Source organism: Nelumbo lutea, chromosome 8 (genome assembly GCF_056320005.1).
Source record: "Nelumbo lutea isolate HS-2025 chromosome 8, American lotus-T2T, whole genome shotgun sequence".
Taxonomy (NCBI): domain Eukaryota; kingdom Viridiplantae; phylum Streptophyta; class Magnoliopsida; order Proteales; family Nelumbonaceae; genus Nelumbo; species Nelumbo lutea.
In genome coordinates this window covers 58,737,477-58,750,374 of record NC_142691.1, presented here as the reverse complement: position 1 = coordinate 58,750,374, position 12,898 = coordinate 58,737,477, and the positions used below count along the sequence as shown (strand labels likewise).

General features: G+C 35.5%; 1 protein-coding gene across 1 annotated transcript; it reads left to right on the top strand.

Annotated features, from left to right (window-relative positions):
- Positions 1-4,064: 4,064 nt before the first annotated feature.
- SCO1 (Translation elongation factor EFG/EF2 protein) lies at positions 4,065-9,685 on the top strand. The gene is made up of 4 exons (XM_088956665.1): positions 4,065-4,406; positions 6,954-8,368; positions 8,521-9,033; positions 9,369-9,685. Exons 1-4 carry the CDS (start codon positions 4,172-4,174, stop codon positions 9,534-9,536), a joined length of 2,331 nt encoding a protein of 776 aa, XP_088812791.1. The 5' UTR covers positions 4,065-4,171; the 3' UTR covers positions 9,537-9,685.
- Positions 9,686-12,898: the final 3,213 nt, after the last annotated feature.

The window sequence follows — 12,898 nt, the reverse complement described above, 5'->3', positions numbered from 1 at the left end:
AACACATTGTGGTGAAGAAGAAGATGAGAAGCACATCTTTCTCCACTAGAGGTGATCATGAAAAACCAAACTAAATTGATGAGACTAGACCAAAAATTCTAGTTAACCAAACCAATCAATTCGGTATTTTTGAAAAGTTGAAGGTATTGGTTTGATTTTGGTTAACCAATATAAAAAATCGACGGTTAACCGAACCGACCGATATGCATATATTTAGATATATTATATATATATTTATGTATATTATATATTTCATATTATCTATATATTACAAATGAATATATGCATTATATAAATATATGTATTTATAATATATAACATATAATATATTATTTATAATATTATATTATATATATTTTAGTTTTTTATTATATATTTACAATATATATTATAAAAATAAAAAAAACCAAAAAAACCAATGAATTGAACCAACGATTAACCGAATTGATCAACTAAGTGGGTGTTTGGCACCAGAGCATTTCACAAGTGTTCTGTTTCACAAGTGGGCCTCGATTCACAAGCTTTTTTCACCTTTTTTTGTAAAACACAAAAAATAATCGAGATGTAGGCTGATTGGATGCTTAAAGTGATTGGACTTAATATTATAATATATTTACAATGATAACTATATGGCATCTTAGAAAAGAAGTCAAAATTTTCAAATTTCAATGTGTCATGTCATCGCAATAATTCAAGATCATCAAGGTGATTCATGAGATGTCAATTTAACTATTTAAGAAACCCCTCATTTCCTGAATCTCAAAGCTAATCATTACAAAATGTTTTTTGTTTGAAAAACAGGATTGCCAAATGCAATTTTCTTGCCGATTTCGTTTATTTGCTGTTGTTTTGTGAATGATATACCAACAAAAATGAAACGCTTGTGAAATGCTTTGGTGCCAAGCACCTACTAATTAATCAATCAACATTAGTTTGATTTGAATTATCAATTTTCCAAAAACTGCTACTACCAATTTGGTTTGGAAAATAGGCCAAGAATTCAGTTAATCAAAACATGAGCACCCTTATTCTCCATTGCTAGATGACTAAACCTCTATGGTTAGATAATGAGTATGGACCAACTAAACCTCTAGAAGATGAAGACATTGATGAGTAGTTGGAATGAATGATTAAGACTCATAAAATAGATAGGGACAAGTATTATTTGGAAAAAACTCAATATGAGATTATGGTGTGTTTGGAAGAATAGAAACAAAAGAATATTTGAAAATAAATCCCCCCTTAGATTGTTATGAATCTCAGGCATAAAACGGTTTGCGCATGAATCCAGGTACAAATTGCAATTTTTTTTTTCTATTTTTTTCAATTCAAAATATAATGCAAGAATTTTAAGTGTAATTAGAAAGTAAAAAACTTAAGAAGAAAACAAAAAAAAAAAAACAAGAAAAATTCACTCTACAAAAAATTCGTTTAACCCATTTTTACAATCAAGTGAAGAAGATGAAGAAAAGCGGGTCCAAATCGACCCATTTTTTATTTTTAGGTATGTCACACACCGGGTTTTCTATTCGGTTTCTTATATACACCTATATAACACTATTACACACTTACATGTGTATAACACCCATACTTGTGTAACAATGTTATAATTGTTATAAAATATAATAAAATAATAATCTTAAATTATTATATTATTGTTAAAATATGTTTAATAGTAATCTCATTACCTTAATTACAGATAATTAAAATTATTTTATTACATACAATTTATTATTTATAAACTTATAAATAGTTTATAAATATTTATAATTATAATATTATTTAAATGTTTCAATAAATTTATAAATAACTTATACTAGAAATAATTATTATTTATAAATTTATAACCAATTTATAAGTGTTTATAATTATAATATTATGTAAGCATCCCAATAGCTTATTTTAAATAAAAATATTAAAAGTAGCTAAATAATTATAAAATATATAATATTATGTAATAACTTTCTCAAAAAACAATAATTACAATTATTATTATTTGTAAAATTGTAAATAATTTATGAAAATTATGCTTTATAAATTTAAGATAATCTATACTACAAATAAATAATATTTACAAATTTATAAATAATTTATATTGAAATAATTAATTATTTATTATATATTTCTTATAAATCTTTTTTTAATAATTATGTCATTATTTCAAAAAATTAATAGAAATAACAAAATTACCAACATTTAACAAAAAATGTCACAATTACCAAAAGTTTTCAAAAAAAAAAAAACATAAATGAATTATCCTTATTTTCTATAAATATGGTAAGTTACCAAAAATCAACATAAATATCATTTATCTTTAAAAAACAAGGTCTAATGTTATTATATTTGTTGTTGTTAGTTAAAAATGATTGATGACTATTGCTAATTGGGTTTATTTTATTTAAATTTATGCTTTTTGTGTTTTGAAAATCATTGTATATTTTTTGGAAAATACTGTTACTTATAAATCTTGTTAAGTAACCATTAATTATAAATAATAAATTTTCTTGAAATTAATAGAAATAGCAGAAAATTACCAATAATTTATGAAAACTTGTCATAAATTAGTAGAAATAAATAGAAATTAACCAAGAATAAATTACCAATAATTTATGAGAATTGTCATAAATTAATAGAGTTAAACAGAAATTAACAAAAAATAAATTACAAATATTTCCAAAAAATATGATAATTTCCAGAAAATAGTAGAAATAACAGAAAATTACCAATAATTTATGAAAATTGTCATATATTAATAGAAATAGTATAAAATTAATGGTAATTTTTGTTACTATTTCTTATACTTAACCAATGATAAATTCATAATAAAAAAGCAACAAATTATAGAATTTATTATTGAAATTAAAGTACTTTGTGAAAATATGTACTAATTATCAATAACTACAATTATTTATGTTATAGATAATTATTATTTATAAAATTATAAAACAAATTTAATTATAATATTATTTAGACAGTGCACTAATTAAATATTTTAAATAAACATGTATCTTGGGCTTAACAAAGCCCGTACATCGTACGGATTCCGCTAGTTGTATCTACAGCGCTGTATACACCAGCAAATTCAGATTCCAACTGTAAGCAATAGATGTCACCGTCATCAAAGCTTAACGAATGGTGGAGATCGGAGACCGAAGGCCGGATCTGTTGAGATTATGAACGCCATTGTTGCACGAGACAGGATTCAAAAGAGTGGTTTGCAGTAAATGTTCACAGCAGATCCAGATCCTGACTCGCAGAGTACTCGTGCTTCAATAGTGACGACGTACCAGAATGTGGTAGTACGATCTTACACGTGTGCACACCATTGCACTCGTGTGGCAACTTCAGGCTTCAAATTTTAGACGGCTTCCTTTGGAGTTTGTCCACACCACCTCTGGAGTCTGGACCCTGTGTGAGGATACTAATTTAAGCCATACGTGGTTTCTTCACAGCCTTTGCTGCAGCCTAGCGGTTCACCACTTCACCTTGAGTATATTTTTCCTTATCCTTTTTCTTCCTCCATCCATTTTGTTGACACTGATTCAGAAAAATTTCAAATTTACATATCTGACCAAACAAAATCCATCCATGAATTTTGATAAATAACACCTTATTTACTCCTACATTTATGATTTCAGTTTATTGATCAATTATTTTTTCTAAATCATAGTCGAACCCGTGCTTAACCCTTACACGACTGGCGACCCAACTGAGCCATATGCCAATCCAAATATCCAAACCCGTCTACGATCGCATTGTGACCTTTCTGGGTTGACAGCTAACAATCCGATCTCATGATTTACCTGAATGGATAGGATTGATACAGATATATTTACGACCATTTAGTAAACAAATAACATGGAATTAGGGTTTATTCGTTTTTAATCCGATCATATACCGATAGCTTTAACCGGAGAGGGTCCGAATTTAATTTTGGATAAACGGATACTTGTTGAGCTAAAAACGAGTTCGAAGATTCGGGCAATATTGTAATTTAAGGATGAAACAAGGGCAATATTTAAAATTTATTTCCTTTTTATCCCCTTCGAAATTTAAGGATAAAACAAGTTCGAACGACAGAAATCTTGAGAGAGAGAGAGAGAGAGAGAGATCCCTCGTAGTTTCTCGTTATTCATCTTAGGGCGAGAACACCAGAGATAGGGAGCGGGAGATGGCGGCAGAATCCGTAAGAATATCAGCGTCTGGTTCAACGCTGTGCAGTTTCCATGGCTCGTGGAAGCCTCTGCCCGTGTTTAAGAATCGACTCCTTGGCCTCAACAGTTTCAGTGGACATTTCTCTGCTTCTCAGTTGTTCGGAAATATTCGTCTCAGTTCGAAACCTTCGAAGTTATCATATGTACAGGAGCAAAAGAGGAAGCTCTCTGTTGTTGCCATGGCCGGTGACGGTCAGTTATTATTATAACTCTCTTTACTCTTTTACTCTTATTTGGCTATTAACCCAGTCATTGATTGATTTCCTGGCCTTCTCTAATATGTAAGGTTACTCGTTGATTTACAAGTGGTATTTTCTTTGATTATTAGAAAGTTGGGAACTTTTCTGTTTAAGAAGTAGTTACAACAATCGGAAATTTTAGCTTTTATTTTTATTTTTATTTATTTTGTAGAGTTTATCTAGTAATAGTACTGTAGTGATGGCATTGTTAAAATTGACAAAGGAAATCAAGCTTCTTGTTTATTTTGTAGTGTTTATATGCTATTGTCTATCTATTGTAGTGAATTATGTGTTTGGTGATGAACATACAATTTCTTATGTAATTCGACCTTTGTTTACTGCCAACCCCACAGTTCGGAAAAGAAATTGATGGATTGAGTTAAAATATGACACAGTGTTCCCATGTTTGACCAAAAATTGTGGGCAAGCTACAAAGTAGTTTATTTCCATCCGGAATATGGGGAGGAGGACTAAGTTACATGGTAATAATGCTTAGGATTTATTAAAACTGAGATTTTTCTAAAGTAAAATAATCTTCTGGCTAACCTTTGTGCTATCAGTGGTAGGAGAGGAAGGGATATTTTAACATCTTGTTAGTGTTAGCTTGTTTTTAAGCACAAGTCAGTTGGGCTTTCTACAAACAGGTTGATTATGTCCTGCTACTTGCTAGGTTGCTCGTTGCGTTACCTGGACATAGAGATATGCCTATGGCATGCCCATCCAACATACCTCTGAAATTACTACAAGTTTGAAATTTTAAAGTGTCTTAGTATAAAAAATAAAAAAAATAAAGAAAAGGAAAAAGGAATGTATGTCACACTGACGAAGTAATAAGATTTAAACAGAAGAGAAAACCAAAGAACATTCAAAATAGGCATACAAAAATAACATGGTTTTGCAGTGTGCCTAAACCCATGGGTAAAAACCATTAGAGAGAGCTTGCACTCTGAAGGTTTCAAAGTACAAAATAAGCCTTCAACAGAATAATTGTTTAGGCAACCCAATGCCAAGCATACTAGGATTACTAGCTCCCTAAGGCCATTACCTAACATTGGCCCTTCCTATCTGGGATCTTGCGATCTTGGAGGTGTGTAGATTGGATATGGACCTAACCTTTGGCATTTTTTTGCACAAAATGGCTGCTCTAATACTCAAATCGCTTTCTCACACTTAGTTTTTCCTAGATCACTAGTTCACCATTTTGGAAAACCCTCAATAAAGATTAAAGGGTTCACATCACAAACAGGAAATAATAGGAATTTTGTACGAGAAAACGTTCCCATGTTTATGGTTTGTGGTGTCTGCCCTTGACTTCCCACATAGGGAAGAGGGGACCACACAACTCCCCCCCCCCCCCCCCCCCCACCACCCCCCACCACCCAAAAAAAAAAAAAAACTAAAAGAGGAAAAGAAAAACTCAGTCTTGTAAATTTTAGTTGTTTGGGGATCCAATATCTGGGATCTGGGATAGAATCAAGACATAACCATAAGTTAGAAGTTAACTCTATGATCATATTGAGTAGGTTGTGAAGATGTAAATGGGAGGACATGCACTCCTAACAACTTTATTTTATTTTATTTTATTTTGATCGCATTTATAATCATAACAGTAGTGCACTTCAACATTTGGCAGCATCTAGTATTGGGGCTTAGAATCAAGTTTGGGGTATATCACTCTATAGTTAACATTATAAGATAGTCTTTCTAGATAATCGTGTTATGTACAAACTTACGTTTATGTGCGATGCTAGAAGCACTATATTGCAATGATTAAGATACAGTGGAATAGCCAAACGGGTTTGCATGATCAATCCCAAACAGTTGGGATGCTCTGTTGAGTTAAGGTTGTTGCCAATCAGTTAAGTCAAACTTCATACCCCAACTCCTGGGTTTTGTTTATCATGACTCATGACAAATTCGAACAGGAGAATGGAAAGATTTCTAACCACATGCCAATGCAACGACCCTCCTCTATTTAGACTGTAGCATGAACACAAGCAAAAAGTTGAAAATATATTAACTTCATGTGAAATGATTTGTTCTTCAAATATGAACTTTGGATCTAGTTCACTTTGTCATTTAGTGTTTGGATATATGATATTTTATTTTATTCCATATTAGATGTTCATCTTTTGTTTATATTTGTGTCATTCCCTTCACAAATTCTATGTTGAAGACCTCATTCTTATCTCAAAGCAGTATGTTTCTATTCTATTCAATATGCAACCTACTGCTATTGGCATCCATAATCTGGCTAATCTCTGCTTGGAAAGCTGGTATCTAGTAGTCAAACGGGAATTACTGTTCTACAATCTTAATTCACTTCAGTCAAAGTATTATGAGGTTAATACTGATGACATTGTGCCTCTGATGTCTTATATAAAAATATAAGATATAAACTATACTATTTGTGGTTATCTATCGGAAAAATATGTAACATTTTATTATAATATCTAACATGCTGGATATGGATTGTTGTCATGTTGTGTGCTTCTTCCAGAAACAAAGCGTACGATACCATTGAAGGATTACCGCAATATTGGAATTATGGCTCACATAGATGCAGGAAAAACTACCACAACCGAAAGGATTCTATACTATACTGGAAGGAACTATAAGATAGGTGAGGTACACGAGGGAACTGCTACAATGGACTGGATGGAGCAGGAACAAGAAAGAGGGATCACCATAACTTCTGCTGCAACTACCACATATTGGAATAACCATAGGATTAACATTATTGACACTCCTGGACATGTGGATTTCACTCTTGAAGTGGAGCGGGCTCTCAGAGTCTTGGATGGTGCCATATGCTTGTTTGACAGTGTAGCTGGTGTGGAACCACAATCTGAAACCGTGTGGAGGCAAGCGGATAAATATGGGGTCCCTAGGATATGCTTTGTTAATAAGATGGATCGGCTTGGGGCAAATTTTTTCCGAACAAGAGACATGATAATCACAAATTTGGGTGCGAAACCTCTTGTGCTTCAAATACCAGTTGGTGCAGAGGATAATTTTCAAGGAGTTGTTGATCTTGTGAAAATGAAAGCTATTCTTTGGTCAGGAGAGGAATTGGGTGCCAAGTTTGCGTATGCTGATATTCCAGCTGATCTACTGGAGTTGGCTCAAGATTATAGGACTCAGGTGATAGAAACAATAGTTGAGTTAGATGACAAAGCTATGGAGAACTACCTTGAAGGAGTTGAACCTGATGAACAAACCATTAAGAAATTAATTAGAAAGGGAACCATCTCAGGCAGTTTTGTGCCAGTTTTATGTGGTTCAGCATTTAAGAACAAGGGTGTTCAACCATTGCTAGATGCAGTGGTTGATTATTTGCCTTCACCACTTGACTTGCCAGCAATGAAAGGGACTGACCCTGAGAACCCAGAAGTGACAATTGAAAGGATCCCAAGTGATGATGAACCATTTGCTGGGCTAGCTTTCAAGGTCATGAGCGATCCATTTGTGGGGTCTCTTACGTTTGTAAGGGTGTACGCAGGGAAGTTAGCTGCAGGATCATATGTCCTCAATGCAAACAAGGGGAAGAAGGAGAGAATAGGAAGACTTCTAGAAATGCATGCCAACAGTAGAGAAGATATTAAGATAGCTTTAACTGGTGATATTGTTGCTCTTGCTGGTTTGAAAGACACCATTACAGGTGAAACACTGTGTGAAGCTGAGAAACCTATTGTGCTCGAAAGGATGGACTTCCCTGACCCTGTCATTAAGGTTGCAATAGAACCAAAGACTAAAGCAGATATTGATAAGATGTCAGTTGGACTCATCAAGCTTGCACAAGAGGATCCATCTTTCCACTTTTCAAGAGACGAGGAGACCAACCAGACAGTCATTGAAGGAATGGGAGAGTTGCATCTTGAGATTATCGTTGATCGGCTCAAGAGGGAATTCAAGGTTCTACATTTTCTATTAATTTAACATTTGATTTCAACATCAATTATATTGTGTGCATTACTTTCTATCATATGCCTTTCTTGTAGCTGCATGATTTTCACAATTTGTTGAGGTAATTCTTTCTTACAAACTTGACTTTGTTTGACACACAGGTAGAAGCCAATGTAGGTGCACCACAAGTTAACTACCGAGAAAGCATTTCTAAACTCTCAGAAGTGAAGTATGTCCACAAGAAGCAGTCTGGTGGGCAAGGACAGTTTGCAGACATAACAGTAAGGTTTGAGCCTATGGAACCAGGAAGCGGCTATGAGTTCAAGAGTGAAATAAAGGGAGGTGCAGTGCCAAAGGAATATATCCCAGGTGTGATGAAAGGCTTGGAGGAATGCATGAGCAATGGTGTACTTGCAGGCTTTCCTGTTGTTGATGTTCGTGCTGTATTAGTTGATGGTTCTTACCATGATGTCGACTCTAGTGTCTTGGCATTCCAGCTCGCAGCCCGAGGAGCTTTTCGTGAGGGAATGAGAAAAGCTGGTCCACAGATGTTGGAACCCATCATGAAAGTAGAAGTTGTCACACCAGAAGAGCATCTTGGTGATGTGATAGGTGACCTCAATTCAAGGAGAGGACAGATCAACAACTTTGGCGATAAACCTGGTGGTCTCAAGGTGCGTATCATGTATCCTTTCCCCTGAGAGGTGTCTCCCCAATTTTTGGTTAGAGAAATTATAACTGCTACAAGGTTGGGCCATACCAGTCTAGTCTGCATGATGATTTTTGTGGTCCAGGAAAAATGAGAAACCCTAGTCTTATCTTTGCGTTCAAAGGAACAACGTTGATCATATTTTACAATATGGTGGGCGTATCTGTTATCATGGTGATGTCATATATGAATCATAATTAGAGCATCACATAAAAGAAAATTGGTATAAGTTATTGACCATCCATTTCTATAATCAGGGTATCACAAAAATGTATTTGGTGATAATTGGTGATAATGCAGGTGGTTGATGCCCTAGTACCATTGGCCGAGATGTTTCAATATGTGAGTACACTCAGGGGGATGACGAAAGGTCGTGCATCCTACACCATGCAGTTAGCAAAGTTCGATGTTGTCCCACAACACATCCAGAATCAGCTCTCCACCAAAGAGCAACCCGTTGCTACTTAATTTACTTTTTCTTCATTAATTTTCCTGTGGTAGTAGCACCTAGTAGAGTGCAAAAAAGTTTTGTCATTTTGGTGTGTAATAAGCAACATTCTAATTTATTTGTACCCATTTTTATACATTGGAAATCAAAATATAAATTTGGCAGGAAATATATTGGGCACCCCTACGTTATGAGCATACTTATCTGAGCCAGATTTTTCTAGGTTTTAACAGGAAGAAGTTTCCATTACAACTGGAATAAAAGCCCTTGCATTGAGCTGGTATCTGTTGACCACAGGACACTGGCCATATCATGGACACAAGACACTACACCCACAACATCAGGAACATCTTCCATGAATGACAACAAACTAGTTCGAGAGATATTCCTGATTGCAGCTGTGGCCTGTGGGGTCTAGCGGCCAGCATCTTGTGGTCAGCAGATCCGGACTTCATTGCATGATTGCATCTGAACTAAATTGAAATGAATATATGGATATTTTGCCTGTTTGGTATGGGCTGTGTTTGAGGTTTAGGTGTTTTAACCTCGAAGTGTCCACACAACACCCAATTGTTGTGTTTCCATTTCAACCATATACCTTTTTTATTGTAAAAGCTAAAAACGCAGATGAGGTAGTTTCTGCATTGTTTTACCCTGAAATCAAGGTTTAGGTTTTTCAACAGTACAAATTGATTGTGACACCTCACTGTCACGAATTCGGATTTGCTACTCATGGAGCATGCCTCATACCAACCTCACACCACATTATAGCTGTGCATTGGGAATATCTCTCATGAATGATAATGTATAACTATGGGAGATATTCCAATGTGTGGTTGCAAGTGCCGTGAGATTGATGTGAGGAGCAAATCTGGCATGGTTGTTTGAGAAAGCTAAAAAATTTGACTTCCTTGAACAACCATATTCATTTAAATTACACAACTCAACAATTTGTATCCTCTGAGAATGGGAACCACTTGAGTCTTCCATAGTAGATAGTTGTTGCGATCCAAACAGACTGCAATAAGATTGGTAAAATTGGTGATGGTGATCATTGATGTCATATTCACAACATTGGAGGTTTATCCCTTTGTGCCAGAGCTGGTAGCATTGTTTTATGTTGCCATGGCAGGAGAATCTGAAAGGAGGACTACTGATGTTTGTCAGGTTCAAGGCTCTGATACCATATGAGAGCTTGAACAGCAAAATAAGAAGAAAAGGCTCAAGAAGCGGATGAGTTGTTTGTATTGATTGCTATTTATAGATGATATACAATGATAGATTACAAGAAGATTTAGATATACAAAAACACTGTGAAGATAAGGTACAGAGAACAGAAAAATGAAAACTCTCATAACAGAATGCTTACCCTGAGTCACAGAGTCATTATGATGCATGCTGACTTTACATGCTTATCATGTAGTGTCCGGGGTATATCTCCAACAAACAGTATGCTTTTCTTAATTTGTTCGAGGAACATATCATACAAACTGACTATGATTCTGTTTCTGTTGCTGTGTTTGGAGATTAGGACAAGCCAGCACTTGTTACTTATCCTGATTTAGCTCTAAACTGTAAGTTCCAATGGTTTTAGGTGAAATCAGATTCATTGTTGTTTTTCTCTCATATTATGTGTTTAATATGAGACATCCCCTTTGTTGCATATGCATTTCATTTTGCATTTCTTGTAATTGGCATATGTATTAATCTTTACTATCTTTTCATTGTTGATTACATTTCTTTCATGCAATGTGATATATTTCTCTCTTCTTTTTCATGTGTTTGGCCAGATATGTCCTGTTTCCAAGGATTATTCTTTGCTAAATTCTGAAGATCTCCATGGAGTCATAGAGCATTGGTAAGGGAAGCCAAATCCTTGGGAAGTAGTCTAAACTGCTCGTTCAGTTTTATTCCTAAGATGGTTACATAGGTGATAGCTTGGTAAGATCTGGTGACATGGACGTGTTCGCGAAGCTAGACCGGTGTAATCTTGATCAAGTTAGGCTGTTAGAGGCCTGCTTAGTAGGTCATTTTGCTAATGCTGAGCTAGAAGAGGAGGAAGCTTTGGATTGGGTTACTGTGGATTGGCATCCAAGAAGTAAATAAAGTAAGAAAGTTAAGCACAAGACTTTCTCTCTTTGTCCTGAGTAGCAAGGAGGAAGCAGAGGAAGTTTTGGTTTGTGAAATCGTTAAGGTTAGATATCCGTAGTTAACATTGGGCAGGTGGAGCCTGTTGGTTGGAGCGTTACGCGAAGTAGGATGTAAGAGTTTGGTGTGGATCAATGTTTTTGGTATTCCTCGTCACACCTGGATGTTCCGGGTGTTTCATTTGGTGGGGGATGCGTGTGAGAGATTTAGGAAAATTGGTCCTTGGATAAACTATTGGAAGAACTTGACATTGGTGAGAATTATTGTTGAATTAGATGATATCCATTTAGTCTCATTGTGCTTGGTGTTGCTTGTTGTAGGGGAAAGGTTTGTGATGTGGACGCGTATTGGGAGCAGCAGCAACAATGATCCGGTGTTCTCATCCTATCCAATTCGGCAACAACAATCTTATCCATTCAGCATATTAGATTAGACTATCTTGTTATTCTTATCTTATTAAGTTAGTAGATTAGATTATCTTATCTTAGGATTAAGAGAGACTTATCTTATTAGATTAGGATTAAGAGAGATTATCTTGTCTTATTAGATTAGGATTAAGAGAGACTTATCTTATCTTATCAATCTTATCTTATCAAGATAGAGTTGGAGGTCTCCCTATTCAACAAGGAGTCTCCCTGAGAGCAGGACTCTTGTAATCTCCTATTTAAGGAGCCACTATTATTGAATAAAGGCATCCAAGAATTTCAGTCAAGAGAAGAGTTGAGGAGAGTTAGGGTGATCTCTTGGACAAATCACCCCTTAGGTCGCCACGATAGGGTTTGCACGCAAAGGGAGGGGCAAGGGGAAGCTAGAAGTTCTCCCTGTGGACTGACCTGTGACGAGATCCTACGCCCGGGCCCATAACATTTTGGTATTAGAGCAAGGCGTCATGGGTGATCTGGAGCAGCTGCCGTCCAGGGTCCATGAACTCGAGCACCGGCTCATGGAGACCAGCTCGGAAGTACGGGAAATCAAGGACGAAGTCAGGGAGCTACGACGTCTGATGGAGTTATTCCTTTCTAGCAAAGAGAGGAACACAAAAGGGGTGACAGCCACTAGCGGCCGCCGATCAGATTTGCCGGAGTCTTCCAGCGAACAACAATTCGACAACTAGGGGGCCGCAGTCATCCCTAAGTACATCAAGTTAGAATTCCCGTCGTACAACGACAACGAAGATCCCTTGGGCTGGCTGTACCGGTGCAAGCAGTTTTTTGAAATCAACGGACATACGACC

What these genes read in the sequence shown, in the direction of transcription:
- SCO1 (XM_088956665.1), top strand. Translation starts at nt 4,172, where the DNA reads ATGGCGGCAGAATCCGTAAGAATATCAGCGTCTGGTTCAACGCTGTGC. An exon ending in TGTTGCCATGGCCGGTGACG is followed by an intron (nt 4,407 to 6,953) that starts GTCAGTTATTAT and finishes TGCTTCTTCCAG; the next exon opens with AAACAAAGCGTACGATACCA. An exon ending in GGCTCAAGAGGGAATTCAAG is followed by an intron (nt 8,369 to 8,520) that starts GTTCTACATTTT and finishes TTTGACACACAG; the next exon opens with GTAGAAGCCAATGTAGGTGC.